This window comes from Pelophylax lessonae, assembly GCF_965119305.1.
Source record: "Pelophylax lessonae genome assembly, chromosome: 11".
Classification (NCBI taxonomy): Eukaryota; Metazoa; Chordata; class Amphibia; order Anura; family Ranidae; genus Pelophylax; species Pelophylax lessonae.
In genome coordinates this window covers 156,464,823-156,485,226 of record NC_138778.1, presented here as the reverse complement: position 1 = coordinate 156,485,226, position 20,404 = coordinate 156,464,823, and the positions used below count along the sequence as shown (strand labels likewise).

The following is a 20,404-nucleotide window of genomic DNA, read 5'->3' as shown; positions in this document are numbered from 1 at the left end:
TCTCATAGGGAGACTTCTACCTTCGATTTAATACCATCACCCCACTTTCCCATTGTGTTGGGACTTCCCTGGTTGCACACACACCAACCAACCATAGATTGGAAGAAACGGTCCTTGACCTTCCCTTCTTGTTATTGCGAGGAAACGTGTAACCTCCCGTTTTCCGGGAAGATTCTGTCTGTGGTGACAGATGAGATTGCACCACTATGTTATCAGGATCTTTCTGAGGTTTTTCTTGAGAAAAATGCTCAAGCATTACCTCCTCATCGAGACTATGATTGTAGCATTGATCTACTCCCAAATAGCAAATTGCCGTTCGGTCATGTTTATCCTCTTTCACAGGATGAACTTGCCCATCTCAAAACCTATTTGGATGAGAACTTGGAAAAAGGTTTTATTAGACCTTCCACTTCTTCCACAGCAGCAGGACTCTTTTTTGTTCGCAATAAAGATTCAAGTCTCAGACCTATCATCGACTACAGGAAATTGAATGCTATCACAATAAAAGATCGCTATCCTCTACCACTTATCCCTGAGCTCATTGAGCAGGTGCGTGGAGCTACCTATTTTTCAAAATTAGACCTGAAAGGAGCATACAATCTCATTCGAATCCGTGATGGACACGAGTGGAAGACTGCGTTCAGAACTAGATACGGATTGTTCGAGTATCTTGTGATGCCATTCGGCCTATGCAATGCCCCTGCAGTTTTCCAACGATTTATAAACGATATTTTTAAAGACTTACTAGATGTCTGTGTTGTGGTATATCTGGACGATATACTTATATATTCACGGACCCTGTCTGAACACATAAGACATGTAAGACTTGTATTATCGAGATTGCTTGCACATAATCTTTATGTGAAGCTGAAGAAATGCTTGTTCCATAAAGATGAGGTACTCTTTCTAGGCTACATCATATCCAAAACAGGAATCGAGATTGACATGAGTAAAATATCCTGCATTCAGGATTGGCCTACACCAACTACACGCAAGGCGCTACAGCGATTCCTGGGATTTTCAAATTTCTACAGGAAGTTCATAAAAAACTTTTCTGCTATTGTGAGACCCCTCACACAGCTCACTAGCATAAAAATACCATTTAAATGGTCAGAAGAAGCAAATAAGGCTTTCCACTTGTTAAAGACAAGGTTTACTTCCGCTCCCATATTACGCCATCCAGACCCATCCCTCCAATACATTCTGGAGGTAGATGCGTCAAACCTGGCAGTAGGAGCAATACTCTCCCAACGACCTACCCCCACTTCACCACTTCATCCAGTCGCCTTTTTTTCTAAATCCCTGAGCAGTCCCGAGATAAATTACCCCGTGGGTGAGAAGGAACTGCTTGCTATAAAATTGGCTCTGGAGAATTGGCGACATTTACTCGAAGGCACCCAATTACCAATAATTATATACACGGACCATAAAAACCTCCAATATCTTCAGACTAGCAAAACTCTCTCGCATTGACAGGTACGATGGTCACTATTCTTTCTAAGGTTTAACTTCCTAGTGACCTACACACCTGCAGATAAGAACAAAAAGGCGGATGCACTATCACGACTAACTGAAGAAAACTACTTTGAAATTCCTTCCGTTCCTATAATACCTCACAAACGCATTATTGGAGTTGTCCGTTCCTTGAAGGAAGAGGTTCTGCATGGTATAAGGTTGGATTCACCCCCACCACAACTAAATACCGATGCAGAAGGCTTCCTCTACTACAACGACAAACTTTACATACCACCTACCCTACGCACCAAGATCTTGGAATTATCGCATGATGTGCCTATGGCAGGACATATGGGTATGACAAAGACTTTCAATTTGATTTCTCGGCAATTCTGGTGGCCTGACATGAAAACATCTATACAAAAATTCGTCTCTTCATGCAATGTCTGTGCCAGGTCCAAAATTGACACTACGAGACCATCCGGCCTACTATGCAGTCTACCAATACCCCAAACTCCATGGGAGGTTCTGTCATTGGACTTCATCGTAGAATTGCCTCCTTCCAAAGGATTTAATACCATCTTGGTGTCAGTGGACCATCTGACAAAGATGGCACATTTCATTGCTATTCGCAGACTACCTTCGTCCAAACAAACGGCAGAACTCCTGATGAAACATGTCTTCAGATTACATGGTATCCCAAAAACTCTTTTGTCTGACCGTGGATCCCAATTTATTTCTAAATTCTGGCAAGAACTATGTCACATACTACGGATTGAGCGGAAGCTCACTTCTCCTTACCATCTGCAGACCAACGGACAGACTGAAAGAGTCAACCAATGCATCGAGCAGTATTTACGTTGTTACACTTCTTACCAACAGGATGATTGGTTGGATCTTCTCCCCCTGGCAGAATTTGCCTACAACAACGCAACTCACAGTACAACCAAGCAGAGTCCGTTCTACTTGAACTATGGGTTCCATCCCTCTATTCTCCCTCCACGCATCCTTCCTTCAAATAACCCAGTAGCCTCAGACTATCTTTCCCAAATAAAGGATTCTCAGGGTTTACTAAATACTACCATTGCACACGCTCACAGTCAACAAAAGAAGTACTATGATCTTCGTAGAAGACCTTCTCCACAGTATACTATCGGGGACCTTGTTTGGCTCTCAACAAAAAACTTGAGACTGAAGATCCCTAGCAAAAAGCTTGGACCTCTGTTCTTGGGACCTTTCCCAATCAAGAAACTTATTGGAACAGCTGCAGTGCAGCTTACATTGCCAATGGACCTAAAAATCCATCCCATTTTCCATGTGTCGCTACTAAAACCCCATGTTCCGGACCAAGGAATAAGGCCTAATATTCCACCTCCCCCTCCTGTACAAGTTGAAGGTGGAGAAGAATACGAGATAAAAGAGATTCTGGATTCTCGTATCTACAGAAGAAGACTTCAGTACTTGGTTAGATGGAAGAACTATGGGCCCCAAGACGACACCTGGCTAAAAACCTCTGACATACATGCCCCTAGATTAATCCGCAATTTTCATGCGAGATACCCAGACAAACCAGCTCCAGAGGCCTTCAGGAGCAGGCCTTAAAGGGGGGGTATTGTAATGTTCCGGTACCTTTGGTACCCTAAATTACACTTTCCACAAGTGTATGCGCCCTACCATTTACTTTTGGAAAGGTGCGCATACACCTTTAAGACTGGAGCTGTCATCACTCAGCGCCGGACTAGATGGCTATTTAAGGCGTCGGCTCTCACTCACATGTGTTCGTTCAAACACTTTTACCTGGATGCTAACCTTGCTTGAAGCTTCCATGCTTGCAAGCTTACCTCGCTGACGGAACCTCGCCGCGCTGATCCCTGTATCCCGCTACTGGATCATCCGCCTTTCCTGAACCACCCTTCGGCTGTATCGCTAATAGTGCTAAGTACCCCGCAGGGGAATCCTCTATAAACTTATACTAAGCTTACACTATCTAGCTCTGCATAGTAGAGACTGTTTATCACATCTGCATAAACTAGATTGCTAGCTCTTGAGACTACTGCTACTTTTCTGCACTGGGTTGATCTCTTTTGTATGTCCACCTGCTATTCTATCATCTGCTATCATACAACATTGTTAAACCTTCCTGCATCCATCTGCTACTGTCTCACCTTCAAGTGTCTATCACCTACCACCTCCACTCAACCTATCTCTCAAACCTTCATCATTGTGTTACCACATATATAAAGTCACTCTAGGAACCAGCTTGCTAATTGTGTGTATTTACTGGCTGAAATAAGACCTTCCACACATGATGAGTCATTGAGGTTGGGAATGGTATCTCAGCATATCTCTTACATGACAACTGACGTGGAACTATTTCTGCAGCTGAAAATCCACACCATATAAGAAACGCAGGAGCGTTACAACTGGGGGGGAAGAGGGGAGCTGTTGGACTGGGGGGGGGAGGGGAGCTGTTGGACTGGGGGGAGAAGAGGGGAGCTGTGGATTGGGGGAGAAGAGGGAAGCTGTGGATTGGGGAAGAAGAGGGGAGCTGCGAATTGGGGAAGAAGAGGGGAGCTGTGGATTGGGGCAGAAGAGGGGAGCTGTGGATTTGGGGAGAAGAGGGGAGCTGTGGACTGGGAGAGAAGATGAAAGCTTTGGATTGGGGGAGAAGAGGGGGGCTATAGACTGGGGGAGAGGAGGGGAGCCGTGGGCTGGGGGAGAAGGGAGCTGTGGACTGGGGGTGAAGAGGGGAGCTGTGGACTGGGGGAGAAGCTGAAAGCTTTAGATTGGGGGAGAAGATGAAAGCTTTGGATTGGGGGAGAAGAAGGGAGCTATAGACTGGGGGAGAAGAGGGGAGCTGTGGATTGGGCAGAAGATGCAAGCTGTGGATTGGGAAAGAAGAGGGGATATGAAGACTGGGAGAGAAGAGGGGAGCTGTGGACTGGGGGAGAAGAGGGAAGCTGTGGATTGGGGGAGAAGAGGGGAGCTGTGAATTGGGGGAGAAGAGGGAAGCTGTAGACTGGGGGAGAAGAGGGGAACTGTTGGACTGGGGGAGAAGATGGGAGCTGTGGATTGGGGGAAAAGAGGGGAGCTGTGGACTAGGGGAGAAGATGAAAACTGTGGATTGGGGGAGAAGATGAAAGCTGTGGATTGAGGGAGAAGAAGGGAGCTGTGGATTGGGGAGAAGAGGGGAGCTGGTGGACTGGGGGAGAAGAAGGGTGCTGTGGATTGGGGGAGAAGAGGGGAGCTGTGGATTGGAGGAGAAGAGGGGAGCTGTGGACTGGGGAGAAGAGGGGAGCTGTGGTTTGGGGGAGAAGAGGTGAGCTGTGGACTGGGGGAGAAGATGAAAGCTTTGGATTAAAGGAGAAGAGGGGGGTTGCAGACTGGGGGAGAAGATGGAGGCTGTGGATTGGGGAGAAGAGGGGAGCTGTAAATTGGGGAGAAGAGGGGAGTTGTGGACTGGGGGAGAAGAGGGGAGCTGTGGACTGGGAGAGAAGAGGGGAGCTGTGGATTGGGGGAGAAGAGGGAGCTGTGGACCGGGGGAGAAGAGGGTAGCTGTGGCCTCGGGGAGAAGAGGGGAGCTATGGCCTGGGAGAGAGGAGGGGAGCTGTGGACTGGGGGAGAAGAGGGGAGCTGTGGACTGGGGGAGAAGAGGGGAGCTGTGGACTGGGGGAGAAGAGGGGAGCTGTGGACTGGGAGAGAAGAGGGGAACTGTGGACTGGGTGAGAAGAGGGGAGCTGTGGACTGGGGGGGAAGAGGGGAGCTGTGGACTGGGGGAGAAGAGGGGCGGTGTTGACAGGGGAAGGAGGGGAGCTATGGACTGGGGAGAGAAAAGGTGAGCTGTAAACATGGGAGGCATAAGTGAGCTGTGGACAGGGATGCAGAAGTGAAAGAAAGAGGTGTGCAGAGGTAAGCAATAGATGGGTACTTTGGGAGTGGATATCTAAGTACTGCTCATTATGCTGATATTTTTCTTTGCCCTTTGTGATACAAATACACTCCTGAGCCCTGTTTGTTATGCAATACTGAGAGCGGTACTCTGTGCCTCTTGTGCAATGCGCAGATTATTTGGCACTGCTTTACATCTTTCTGGGGGTGGAGAGGTGGCCGGGAAGGGTGAGTTCCTACACCTATTCTCTGAGAAAAAAAGTCCTGCATAAGACCAATAAAAAAAAAAAAAGAGGATTTTTAATACAGAAATGTTGGATTACTGAAAAGTACGTCCATGTACAGTATAGTATGCATTCAATACTTGGTTGGGGCTCCTTTTGCATGAATTACTGCATCAATGTGGCGTGGCATGGAGTCGATCACCCTTTGGCACTGCTGAGGTGTTATGGAAGCCCAGGTTGCTTTTAAAAGTGGCCTGCATGGTTGGGTCTGGTGAGTTTGCTGGCCAATCAAGCACAGTGATACCATGATCATTAAACCAGGTATTGGTACTTTTGGCAGTGTGGACAGGTGCCTAGTCCTGCTGGAAATAGAAATCAGAATCTCCATAAAGTTGGTCAGCAGAGAGAAGCATGAAGTGTTCTAGAATTTCCTGGTAGACGGCTGCACTGACTTTGGACTTGATAAAACACAGTGGACCAACACCAGCAGATGACATGGTTCCCCAAATGATCACTGACTGTGGAAATGCCACACTGGACCTCATGTAACTTGGATTCTGTGCATCTCCACTCTTCCTCCAGACTCTGGGACCTTGATTTCCAAATGAATTGCAAAATTTTCCAGTCAGTGTTAAATCTATGCCACGAAGAATTAAGACAGTACCCGGTACTAGCAAGGTGTACCTCATAAAGTGGCCTGCCACTTTATGAGGTACACCTTGCTAATACTGGATTGGACCCCCTTTTTCCTTCAAAACTTCCTGAATTCTTCGTGGCATAGATTCAACAAGGTGTTGGAAACATTCCTCAGAGATTGTCAGTCCCTTTTGGCATGAAAGCATCACACAGTTACTGCAGATTTGTTGGCTGCACATCCATGATTTGAATCTCCCGTTCCACCACATCCCAAAGGTTCTCTATTGGATTGAGATCTGGTGACTATGGAGACCATTGAGTAAATTTAAATCATTGTCATGTTCAAGAAACCAGTGATGAGATGAATCGAGCTTTGCGACATGGTGCATTATCCTGCCGGAAGTAGCCACCAGAAGATGGGTAAGGAAAGGAATAGAGATACTGGCGCTCAGAGTTTTTATGTATATCTAGTCCAGTCAGCAATGTTTGTAAATATCTACCAATAATCATGGTGAAAGATAATTTACTGAATGTCTCTAGTCCCTAGTGATTGCGGGTGCAATAAAGAAAAATGCAGGACCACCTGCGGCTGCTAACCTTAGAGTTGTGACCGGCTTTGAGTGGACTGAAAGAGAGAAAGCAGAAAAGGAAGCGCCAGCTAAGTGTAGTATCCTAGTTAGGTTTTAATAGTAAAGGATTAAAAAACAAGAAGTATATAGTACAAATGTTGCTGATATCTGTGGATATGAGTCCTCCCAAGCCTGTCCTGCAGGACTGCTGTCATATGTTCCAGCTGCTGGGCAGGGAAATAGCTGACTCAGGAACCTTAAGGAGCCCCTGGAAGTCAGGCTGACCAGTGTGAAACGCACAGCGGAAGTGACGTCTCCGGAAGGATGGGAGGAACCAGATGAGAAAGGGAAACAAGGCTATGCGTTTGGAGAATTTGGTTCCTTCTACCGGCCTAAGATGGCATTACCATAGGTGGCTATTTAAAGGATAGGCTGGATCCGCAGCTGGGAGACTACAACGCCCACCATTTCTGAAAAAAAAACCCGAATTATCGGGAATAAAAAAACTACTCTGGATAATTGGATATAGGGATATCCAGTTCAAAACAATCACACAATTAAAACAAGATGTTCACGCTATCAAACAATAATGATGAAATACGTTTGCCATATTAGCAGATGAAACTCAAAATACAAATGAATAAAAAATAAAATTAAAGATGTGACAGGAGTCAATTTCGTTGGGGGGCCTGTGGAACCCAGATTACCTTAGAGAGATTGGGAAATCCCTGTCTCAGCTCCCTAGGCCCTAGTATGTGTAAGTCACCCTGTGTCTATTATGGGCACAGGGTGGCCAAGAAAATAATGGACACTGAGAATATGGTTTGGATAACTCGAATGGGACAGTAATATTTCTCAACAATATATCTCAAAGAATATATGAAGACTCTGGGACTCTAGACCTAGCTGCCTATTGCCAATTATGCTTCACACAGTCAGACTCCTAGCAGCTGCGAATATCATTAGCTCCACCACCTGTCTTCCACACATCGTAATTATGCTGATTTACTCTGTGTTTACAATGTGTTTACAATGTGTAATTTTGTATTTTGTATTAGACTTGGTGCCGGCAGTCTGGTCTTCCAGGCTGGTTTAAGTGCGCTGAGTTAATTAGCATGTTAATGATAACCTTGTCTAGATGGGATTAGCCATGAGTCAGCTGTACCTTGTTATCTAACCATTGTAAGATGTTTCGGGTAAATATTCGGGTCATTGTTCATGTAGTGACTGACATGCTTCTCAAGTGTATAAAAAGTCTGTTTCTTGTTTAATAAAGGAGTTAGTTGTTTTCAGATATGTACAAGCTAAGTTCAGGCTAGTTTTGTATGTAGGGTGGCTGGAATATCTATGTTCAAGACTGTAGGAAGTCGTATACTGACGGAAGCACACAAACACATTGTGGGGTCGCAGTTCTGTTACAAAAGAAATATACAAAAAAACTAAATAAAAAAACGAAATAAAAATAAACATGAGGTAATACATGCCAGGAATTATAAAAACAATCATGTAGTCCTATAATAAAAACATTAGACAATATATAAAAAATGTATAGAGAAGGGGAAGGAAGGGGGGCAACACATCAATGTAACATGACCACAGATGCCAACTTTTACATATATATGTAACTATGCTGATATGCATATGTGAATACAAAAAAGGACAAACAGCCAAAGGGTACCTACTATGAGGATGAAATTTTAAGACTAGACCCCCCCGTAATAGTCCAGAATTCTATAAATGAGGTTCACACACTGGTATAAAATGTTTCAGGCCTCTCCATCAGATATCTAATGTTGTCCACTTATTAGTATATTATTATTCCCTTATATACATATTTAGTTATCACTTATCTGACTCATCTTATCATACCAATTATTTTACAGCGGACCTTCATTTATGGAATTCAGAACCATTACCTTTTTGGGGGGTCTAGCCATGAAATGTCATCCTCATAGTAAGTACCCATTGGCTGTTTGTCCTTTTATGCATAGTAGCATAGTTACATACATAAGTTGGCATCTGTAGTCATGTTACATTGATGTGTTGCCCCCCTTCCTTCCCCTCCTATCTGCATTTGTTATGTATTGTCTAATTTTTTGATTTTATGACTACATGAGTTTTTATAATTCCTGGCATTTATTACCTCATGTTTATTTATATTTTGATTTTTGTATGTTTAAGTATATTTAAACTTTTTTTTTTTTTTAATATTTTGAATTTTACCTGCTATTATGCAAGCTTATTTTATCATTATTTTTTGATAGCATGAACATCATGGTATAATTGTGTGATTCTTTTGAATTGACTATCCTTATATCTATTTATCCACAGTAGTTTTGTTATATCCTGATAATTCCTAAATGCTGGAGCCACTGGTCATTGTAGTCCTCCAGCCACGGATCCAGCCAACCCTTTAACTACCTCAATACTGGGCACTCCCCCCCCCCCCCCTTTCCTTCCCAAACCAATTTTCAGCTTTCAGTGCTCTCGCACTTTGAATGACAATTACTCAGCCATGCTACATTGTACCCAAATTACATTTTAATCATTTTATTCACACAAATAGAACTTTCTTTTGGTGGTATTTATTCACCACTGTTTTTTTTTTTTTGTGTGATATAAGCGAAAAAAAAGAGCGAAAAATAAAAAAAATATATATTTTCTACATTCTGTTTTAAAAGAAATCCAATGAAATCTAATTTCGTCATAAATTTAGGCTAGAATGTATTCTGCTACATGTCCTTGGTAAAAAAAAATCCTGATAAGTGTATAATAGGTTTGTGTGAAAGTTATAGAGCCTACAAGCTAGGCTACATATCATTGAAAATTGATCAATCCTGATGTACTGACTACCTATCTCATTTCTTGAGGCCCTAAAATGTCAGGACAGTACAAATACCCCCCCAAATAACCCCTTTTTTAAAAGAGGACAGTCCAAGGTATTTAGTAAGAGGCTTAGTGAGTTTTTTTGAAGTTGCATTTTTTTGCCCACAATAGTTTAGGTAATATAGAATTTTTTTCCCCCCAAAATTGTCATATTAACAAGTTATTTCTTACACGTGGCATAAACGTGCAATTATACCCCAAAATATATTCTGCTACTCCTCCCGAGTATGGCAATACCATATGTGTGAGATTTTTCCAGAGCCTGGCCACATACAGAGGCCCAACATCCAAGTAGCACCATCAGGGGTTCTAAAGGCATAAGTTACACATTTTATTTCCTAAATACCTATCACATTTTTGAAGACCCTGGAGCACCAGGACAATAGAATTACCTCATTTTGGAACGAAAACACCCCAATGTATATTCTACGGGTATAATGAGTCTTTTGAACGTGTCATTTTTTTCCACAAGTTTTTGGAAAATGTGGAAAGAAAATGAAAACTTATTTTTTTTTTCATAACGTTGTCAATTTATAAGATATTTCTAACACATAGCATGTACTTAACAAAAATTACACCACAAAATACATTCTGCTACTCGTCCCGAGTATGGCCATACCACATATGTGAGACTTTTCCACAGCCTGGCCACATACGGAGGCCCAACGTCCATGTAGCACCGCCAGGTGTTCTAGGGGCATAAATTACACATTTCATTTCCTGAGTACCTATCACATTTTGAAGGCCCTGGATATGTTTTTAGCCATGTGGACAGATGTGCGCAGAGGATTCCTGGGACAGATGTGTGACGGGTGTTGATCACTGGGATGTGGCAGATGTTCACTGGGACAGATGTGGCAGATGTTTACTGGGACAGATGTGGCAGATGTTTACTGGGACTCATGTGGCAGATGTTCACTGGGACAGATGTGGCAGATGACAGATGTGGCTGATGGTTACAGACAGATGTGGCAGATGGTTGCAGACAGATGTGGCTGATGGTTACAGACAGATGTGGCTGATGGTTACAGACAGATGTGGCTGATGGCTAGACAGACAGATGTGGCTGACGATTACAGATGCGGGAGATTATGTGCTCCAGATTATTACAGACAGATGTGGAAAATGATCACTGACAGATGTGGGCACATGATGTGCGCCAGATGATCACAGACCGATGTGGCAGATGATCACTTACAGATGCAGCAGATGATGTGCGCCAGATGATCCCAGACAGATGTAGCAGATGATGTGCGCCAGATGATCATGGACAGATGTGGCAGATGATCACAGACAGACGTGGCATATGATCACAGACAGACGTGGCATATGATGTATGCCAGATGATCATGGACATATGTGCAGAATCAGATGATCACAGACAGATGTGGCAGATGATCACAAACAGACATGGCAGATGATGTGCACCAGATGATCATGGACAGATGTGCCAGATGGGCACCGACAGATGTGGCAGATGATCACGGACAGACGTGGCAGAAGATCACAGACAGACGTGGCATATGACCACAGACAGACGTGGCAGATGATGTACGCCAGATGATCATGGACAGATGTGCAGAATCAGATGATCACAGACAGACGTGGCAGATGATCACAAACAGACATGGCAGATGATGTGCACCAGCTTATCATGGACAGATGTGCCAGATGAGCATGGACAGATGTGGCAGATGATCACAGACAGACGTGGCAGAAGATCACAGACAGACGTGGCAGATGATCATGGACAGATGTGCCAGATGATCAGGGACAGATGTGGCAGATGATCTCACGGACAGATGTGGCAGATGTTCACTGGGACAGATTATTTTACTGGGACAGATGTGTGACATGTGTTTTTACTGTGTTGGGGACACTAGCTGGGTGATCAGTGAGTAAACAGCAGTAAAAGTGCTGTAAACTCACTGATTCCTGGCTGGCGGCACAGATCCGCTCTCCTTCTCCTCACTGACAGGCTCTGTGTGAGGAGAAGCAGAGCCAATCGCCGTTACAATGGCTGTGTTTACATTACATGACAGCTGTGTCCAATCATGTGATTAGGAGGGCTAATCACAGAGCCCTCCTGCCGAGCAGTGTTGCGATGTGTCTGGGGGACACAGGCACACCGGGATCGTGCGGCCGCTCGATCTCCCTACTTCTGAAGGACGTTCAGGAACGTCCACTAAGAAGGAGGAAGCGCCCGTATGTGTGCAGTGGCCAGGTGGGAGGAGGTTAAATAGCCACCTATGGTAATGCCATATTAGGCCTGTAGAAGGAGCCAAATGCTCCAAGCGCGTAGCTTTGTTTCCCTTTCTCAACTGGTTCTTTCGATCCTTTCGGTGACATCGCTTCTGCTGTGCGTTTCACGCTGGTCAGCCAGGCTTCCAGGGGCTCCTCCAGGTTTCTGAGTCAGCTATCTCCCTGCCCAGCAGCTGGAACATTTGACAGCGGTCCTGCAGAATGGGCTTAGCAGGACTCACCTCATATCAACAGATATCAACAACAGATAAGCATTTGTATTTTATACTTCTTGTTTTTTAATCCTTTACAATTAAAACCTAACTGGGATACTACACTTAGCTGGCACTTCCTTTCTGCATTCTCCCTATCAGAAGATGGGTACACTGCAGTCATAAAGGGATAGACATGATCATCAACAATACTCAGGTAGGCCGTGGCATTTAAACAATGCTAAGTTGGTACTAAGGGGCCCAAAGTATGCCAAGAAAATATCCCGCACACCATTACACCACCCCCAGCCTGAACTGTGGATACACGGCAGGATGGATCCATGCTTTCATGATGATTACCCAAAATTCTGACCCTACCATCTGAATGTAGCAGCTAAAATTGAGACTTATCAGACCAGGCAACGTATTTCCAACCTTCTATTGTCCAATTTTGGTGAGCCTGTGGGAATTTTATCCTCAGTTTCCTGTTCTTGACTGACAGGAGTGGCACCTGGTGTGGTCTTCTGCTGCTGTAGCCCATCTGCTTCAAGGTTCAATGTGTTGTGCGTTCAGAGATGGTATTCTGCATACCTTGGTTGTAACGAGTGGTTATTTGAGTTACTGTTGCCTTTCTGGCCTCTTGAACCAGTCTGCCCATTCTCCTCTGACATCAACAAGGTATTTTCCTCCACACAACTTCAGCTCACTGGATATTTTCTCTTTTTTGGACCATTCTCTGTAAAATCTAGAGATGGCTGTGCTTGAAAATCCCAGTAGATCAGATAATCAGTTTTTGAATTACTCAGACCAGCCCATCTGGCACCAACAACCATGCTACGTTCCAAATCACTTAAATCTACTTTCGTCCCCATTCTGATGCCCTGTTTAAACTTCAGCAAGTCATCTTCACCACATCTTTGAGTTGCTGCCATGTGGTTGGCTGATTAGCAATATGTGTTACCAAGTAATTGAACAGGTGTACCTAATAAAGTGGCCAGGAAAGGTATATATACACAGTTGTGGTTAAAAGTGTGCATACCCTTGGAGAATTTGTAATACTATGTACCATTTGTAAAGAGTGAGTAGACAAAACACATTTCTTTTATGTCTTATGGGATTCATATTCAACTGTAGGTCATAACAGAATAGCACAATCATAAAACCAAACTTGGCAACAACCAAGCAAATTTAATGCCACCTGTTTAAAGTCTGCAAACCCTTAGTCCCTAATACTGTGTATTGCCCCCTTAAGCATCAATGACAGAGTGCAGTCTTTTGTAATAGTGGTCTATGAGGCCTTAATTTCTTGCAGGTGGTATAGCTGCCCATTCATCTTGGCAAAATGCCTCCAGGTCATGGAAAGTCTTTGGTCGTCTTCCATGAACAGTACACTGTGTTGGCCACTCCAGAACCTTCACCTTTATCTGCTGTTACCACTGGAAGGTCAACTTGGCCTGGTGCATAGAGTCATTGTCATGTTGGAAAGTCCAAGAGTGTCCCATGCACAGCTTTCAAGCAGAAGAATGCAAACTGTCTGTCAGTATTTTCTGATAACATGCTCCGTTCATCTCCCCATCAATTTTCACAAGATTACCCATGCTTTTAGCGCTCATACACCCCCAAAACATCAGTGAGCCACCACTATGCTTCACAGTGGGAATGGTATTCTTGTTGTTATAGGCCTTCTTGATCCTTCTCCAAATATAGCACTTATGGTTGTGACCATAAAACTCTTTTTTGGTCTTGTCACTCCAGATTAGTGTGCCAAAAGCTTTGAGACATGTCAAGGTGTTGTCGGCATATTGTAACATTGGTGCAGTAAAAGCTTCTTTCTGGCAACTAGACCATGCAGCTGTTTTTTTGTTCAAGTATCGCGTATTGTGCTCTTTGACACAACCAGGCTGTCTTTTTCCAGAGCAGCCTGTATTTCTACTGAGGCTACCTGTGGGTTTTTCTTTGTATCCCAAACAATTCTTCTGACAGTTGTGGCTGCAATCTTTGTTGGTCTACCTGACTTTGGCTTGCTATCAAAAGATCCCAGAATTTTCCATTTGTAAGTGATTGAAGTGCTGTCCATTACCTTATTACACAGGTCTTTTGACAGTTCTTTCCTGCTACCCATGGCTCAGTATCTAGGCAGCTCAGTGCATCCACATGAAAGCTAACAAACACATTGACTTTTTATACACAGACACAAATTGCAATGTAAAAAGCCACAGATGTGGGAACCAGGGTATGCAAACCTTTGAGCACAACTCTGTGTGTGTGTGTGTGTGTGTGTGTGTGTGTGTGTGTATATATATATGAGGCAAGACTCAATGGACCACTCAGTCTTTTTTCTGCCGTCATAGTTCTATGTAACTATATTAATTTTCCCATGATGCCCTGCAACCTGATATAGCAGGACTTTCCGCATGCCTCTGGGCAGGACTTTAGTCTACTGCCAGTAACCCTCTGCTATGCCGCCTCCCATCATTTTGTTCTTAACATAATTTTAGTGGATACATATTTTAGGTATGTTATTGCTGTCCGAAAGAGACCCTGTGACCATTAATTTCAACAAAAAACTTCCCATAAGGTTATACAGTAGGTGCCTTTAACTTTACTTGTAAAAGCCATCCTTGTGTGGACATCCCAAAGCCCAGAGACTGCTGCTGAGTGCCACCATTATGGATATGACATCAGAATGCATCCTGCAATTTTTATAGCTGGTGATATGGCCTTTATAAAGTGTATCCAAAGACAAAACTTCAAAATAGAAAAGACAGAAAGTGAGAGGGAATCCAACATTTTAGAGTTATCACCAGAGCAAGAGGTGAGAGAAATCTTTCAAAAAGAAACACCTGTCCCAGTGACAATTGGCTAAGATGGGGATGTTGCAACTTGAATGGCAATCTCCCCTGATGAGCATTAACAAAATAGAGAGTTTTTCTCTATTTTTGATTCTATCCAAAATTAAATAAAAAAGGGTTTTGGCTATGCAGATTTCATTCTACATATAAAGACACATTTGAAAGATCCAGACATTCAGCATCCCTGCTAAGCTTTTAGGTGAGGGGGGATATCAAGACCATAACTACATTTATGAAGCCTGAAAGTAGAACTTCACCCTAAAGCACAAAGTTCAGCTTTATGCCCTGCAACCCCACCTCTTCTTCCATTGGAACTTGATTCTGGGGGGGGGGGGGGGGGGTTTGGGGGCTTTGGGGTTAGTGGATACCTGCTTTTGACAGGTATCTGCTCCCATTCCCAGTCAGATCGCTTAAGCAATTCCACCAGAAGTTCTCTCCCATCCACAACCTTCTGGGACACGTCATAAGTTTCAAGAAGACTACTGGACCTTTCACAAAGCACAGCACATGCGCAGAGGGAAGCTGGCTGTGAATCCAAAAGGAGACACAGCTGGCTTCCCACAGTTAACCTGCTGGAACTGGGGACCCAAAGATGTTGTAGAATTGGCCTGGGTCCCTGGCTAGGTAGGTGTCCTTTTATAGATATTGATTTTTTTTACACAAACAGGGTAAAAATCTTCTTGAATTTGCTCAAATACCATTCACATATGTCCATGGCCAACCAAGACAAATTAACCCAGCAGCACAGTGGTTTGATGAGTGGTACTTCTAAATTGTGGAACTAGGGTCTCCAGTAGAATTTGGTGTGCAGTTAGAGCCAAGCAAATTTGGCAAACACCCGATTTTGGATTGGGGACCCCCATGCTGTTTTTTTTTTTTTATAAAATTTTTCTATTGACGCAATGGTATTGTATTGCCAGCAATTGAAATGCCTTTTTTTTTTTTCTTTTAAATGTCAGTTTTGCTGCAGCAGGTTCTATACATGGTACAGATGCGCCAATTTACAGGCAGACTAAGGGGACTCCCCGGGCTCTATATTTAAAGGAAATTTTCATTGTTATTGTTTCACTTTAAGCATCATTAAAATCACTGCTCCTGTAAAAACACTCTTTTTTAAAAAAAAAAATGCATTGATACATGTCCCCCAGGGCAGTCCTCAGGCCCCTATACCCTTTTTATGGCCAATAACCTGCATATAAGCCTTCAAAATGGGGACTTTTGATTTTTCAAGTTCGGGTCCCATAGAGTTTACTAGGGTTCACGGCTGGGGTCTGAACTTTTTACATGTTCGGGAGTTCTGGGGCGAAACTAACAGGGGGTTGTTAAGCCCAACTCTAGTCTCCAGTTTGAATCAAGAGACCATCTGCATGGAGTTTGCATGTTCACCCTGTGCTTGCATGGGTTTCCTCCCACACACCAAAAAGTGCTGGTAGGTTAATTGGCTCCTGTCTAAATTGGCCCTAAAATGTTCTATGGACTATAGATTGTAAGCTCCTTGAGGGCAGGGACTGATGTGAATGTACAGCTGTAAAAGTAGAATTTTGTTAGAAAATTATCATTTTTGACTCTATTTATGAGAAGATTTGAAGGAGCAGGATTCATTTTTTTTTCTTTTTTCTTATCCAAGCAAATACATTTCTAATAATTATTATGGTTGTCAGTGCTTTAAATACCTGTAATAAATAATTTGGCACCTCCACAGAACATCTGGCTTGTGCAGGTGACCATGAAAAAGCTGAATGATAACCATCTGCTGATTTATATGAAACAAGGGCCAGATAGAGAAAGTTATTCTCTTCAACACACATATGACAGTTTGGCAACTAGATCCGAAACGTTTTTTTTTTTTTTTTTTAATTTTGCATCGTCATTTTTTCATCAATGGGCCCCTTGAAAACAACCGAACCTGTCAGATCAAAGGCCACATACAGGTTAAAGCAGCCCCGCACCCAACTGCCTATTACCACATGGCCGTCTTATTTACACAGCGGCAATATGGCAGCCGGAGATGCAGACAGCCTCCGAAAAATTGTTCCCAGCAACCCGTGGGGTCCCAGCTGCGTATGCCGTTCAGCCGCTTACCTTATTCTCAATGAGCAGCTCGCAAACCCTCTTCTCGTTTTGGACTCTCTTCTTTCCATTTCTTCCCTGAAAACAACACAATAACTGCTCCAGGACATTCCTCCAACAAAACCTCCTGTTTTTTTGCCACCCAGCAGGGTGAGAAGTCCTCCTCTCCTCGCCCAAAAACATGGGGTACTCTGCACCACTCCACCACCACTCTGCCAGCCAAGTAAATTAAAAAAAGATTAAGCTTCGGAATATTTGCTTTCCATGCCTTTGTCAACTCGTGACTACGGGAGGAATAAGTCGCCGTGTCATTAAGCCCTAGAGGTTCCAGACACTGTATCCAAGCGTCAACCGGCAATAGAGGTTACCCCCCCCACCCCCAGTTGCTGCACCCAGCAATCTGACAGCGTCCTATCTCCCCCCTTGTTCTGCCTGCATACGCCAGGGACTTTGCAGTGACGACGAGTCTCAGTTGTTGACACAAATCACACACATAGTGATAGCAGACAGAGTCCAGGCAGTCCAAAATATTCTGCTCCCCACGTGGACAGGCTCCCTGCCCTTCGCAATAGCTTGGCCCTAACGTCTGCTGCAGAGATCAGCTTAGATTGTAAGCTCTTGCTAGCACCGGTTTCCCCCCCCCCCCTCTCGATTCCTTTTAATTAACCCTTTCGCTGCTCGATTGCTTTGCACTCCCTTTAACTGTGAGCAGTACAAAATGCTGCGTAAGAACTAATCTTGCCAGACTGCTATCTTCAGACTTTACAGATCTGGGTCTTATCTAATGATTTTGTTAAAGCTTAGCTAGAGAACGTGCGGTTACGTGAAATTGGCGACGGCGCCAAGTTCCTGGTAGCGTTCACTCACTGTTGTTACTTTTCACTTGTTCTTTAAGCACTTGACCTCCAGAAGGTTTACCCCCTTGACCAGGCCATTTTTAGCGATTTGGCACTGTGTTATTTTAACTGAAAATTGCGCGATCGTGTGACACTGTACCCAAATACATTTTTTTTACCACAAATACAGCTGTCTTTTAGTGGTATTTGATCACTTCTGCAGTTTTTATTTTTTTGCACTATAAACTAAAAAAGACAGTTTAAAAAAAACAAAAAAAATATATATTTTTTTCTTTCTGCTATAAAACATACCCAATAAAAAAAAAATCTAATTTCTTCAGCAATTTAAGCCAATATGTATTTTGCTACATATTAAGGAAAATCCTAATAAGCGTATATTGATGGGTTTGCGCAAGCGTTATAGTGTCTACAAGCTAAAGGATATTTAAAAAAAAATGTTTTTATTTCGTTTTGTTTTTTACTAGTAATGATGGTGACCAGTGATTTACCGGGACTGCGATATTGCGGCGGACAAATCGGACACCTGACACTTTTGATACTTTTTGGGGACCAGTGACACTAATACAGTGATCAATGCTAAAAAAAAAATATGCACTTTCACTGTACTAATGACACTGGCTGGGAAAGTGTTAAGCATCTAGGATGATCAAAGGGTTAACTGTTGTGCTTTCTCACTGTTGGGGAGGTGCCTTGACTAGGGAAAGGCAAAGATCCATGTTCCTGCTTTGCAGAAACACAGGATCAATACCTTCCCCTCTGACAGTGCCTGTGTCCTATGTAATCAGTGAGTGCCGGCAGACATTGAGTCAGCGGTACCTGTCGCTGGGCTCCCGCTGTGTGTGATCACAGCGGAAGCGGGTAGCTGGTGGCACGCTTGTGTGCCCCAGAAGTGTTAGATCACGTGCTAGGTATGTGATCTGGCGCAGAAAGGCCGCCCTGCCGCGGTATATCTACGGTGGGTGGTCGTGAAGCAGGTAAAGTTGAACTCCACAAATATCGTCTAACTACAAGCTGCCTGAATCTTGGTGTGCTTTATGTGTTTCTTCCAGTTACCCTGCAGGAAACAACTCCTGCACTTTGCCTCCTTGTCTTATCTTTGTGCAGGAACTTCCTGTAATAATGACCGGTCACTGCTGCTTTCTCTCAAGAGTCTCATCTCTGCCCCCTGCTGTAGGTTTTCAGCAGGCAACCTGTAGTATGTGGACCTGCTGGGCCCCTCCCACAGCTCTGCTGCCTGTACGGGTTAAGTAGAGCACAGTGATAATGTCACTGCTACTTTTACAAGGTAACAACTGGATTTGCAAAGAGATTTGATGCACACAAAATGGATTCATGTCCTTTGTAGCTACCGAGGAACATATTTAAGCCCTGGTACACACTGGTGTGGCTTTAAAATCGCGCTACTTTAGAGTGATTTCAAAGCTGCAGATTAGTGTGATTTGTACTTCTGATTTCATCGCGGCTTTGTTTAATCACTTGCCTTCCACGCTATATCTGAAAAACAGCTACAGCGTGGTCTTACAATGACGGGAGGGCGTACATGGATGTCCTCCCGTGATCGCAATGCCCGCGTACCGCAGGTCAGCGCGTTTGGTAATCGCAGGGTCCTTCGAAGTCAGCTGATTACAGGTCGGGGTAAAGGGCCAATCACAGCGGCCCTTTACCACGTGATCAGCTGTCAGCCAATCACAGGATGTAAACACAAGCCGGTTATCAGCTCCCCCCCCCCCCCCCCTCACGCTGATAGTGTAAGGAGAGAAGAAGAAAGCCGAAAACCGGCTTGCGTTAGGTACATGTGCACTGATAATTAGTGTCCTGATTATTAGTGCAGCCCCAATGGTGCCCACCAGTGCTGCCAATTAGTGCCCACCAGTACTGTCAATTAGTGCTCACCAGTGCTGCCAATCAGTGCCACCTCTCAGTGCCCTTCGGTGCCACCTATCAGTGCCCATCTCTCACCAAAAGCAGTACAGAAAATACTTTTGGAAATCAGTGCGGCGCCGCAAAGTCGGCGTCTCACTGATTTGGACGGTGCCATTGCTGGCAATAAGTTCCGATTTGACATTTCAAATCACATGTCAAATTGGACCAATGTGAATGTGGGCTTATTGTCAAAGCCTAATTGAACAAGCTGATTGGCTACCATGCACAGCTGTACCAGATTCTGAGTGCTCCAGTTTTAGTAAATCTTCCCCATTATATATTTTAAAAGCAGAGGCCCAAGAGAATAAAATGGTGGGTGTTGATATTTTTTTTTTTCAATATGTTTATTGAATATCTTAATAAAAGGTACATACAGATAATAAATTAGCCTGCAAGTCCCAAAGGTGTGAACGAACAAGTACAGTATAAGAAATCAAAACCTTTTAGAGTGATTTGTGTAATTATATGGAGACAGAGAGAGTATAAATCAAACAAAACTAATGACCATAACAAGCAGCCAAAGCTTCCTACACCCTCTAACCTTCTAGTCATAAAAGGCCCAGGTGATCCCGGGCCAGGGGAAGGGAGTTT

The 20,404-nt window shown here is 43.8% G+C and overlaps 1 protein-coding gene across 1 annotated transcript in view; it reads right to left on the bottom strand.

Moving 5' to 3' along the window:
- Positions 1–17,415, bottom strand: part of GRB7 (growth factor receptor bound protein 7) — a 297,736-nt gene extending 280,321 nt beyond the window's left edge. Inside the window, exon 1 of the mRNA XM_082271983.1 lies at positions 17,046–17,415. Coding sequence (XP_082128109.1) covers positions 17,046–17,216 — 171 coding nt within the window. The 5' untranslated portion in view covers positions 17,217–17,415. The remainder of the gene's footprint in view (positions 1–17,045) is intronic.
- Positions 17,416–20,404: the final 2,989 nt, after the last annotated feature.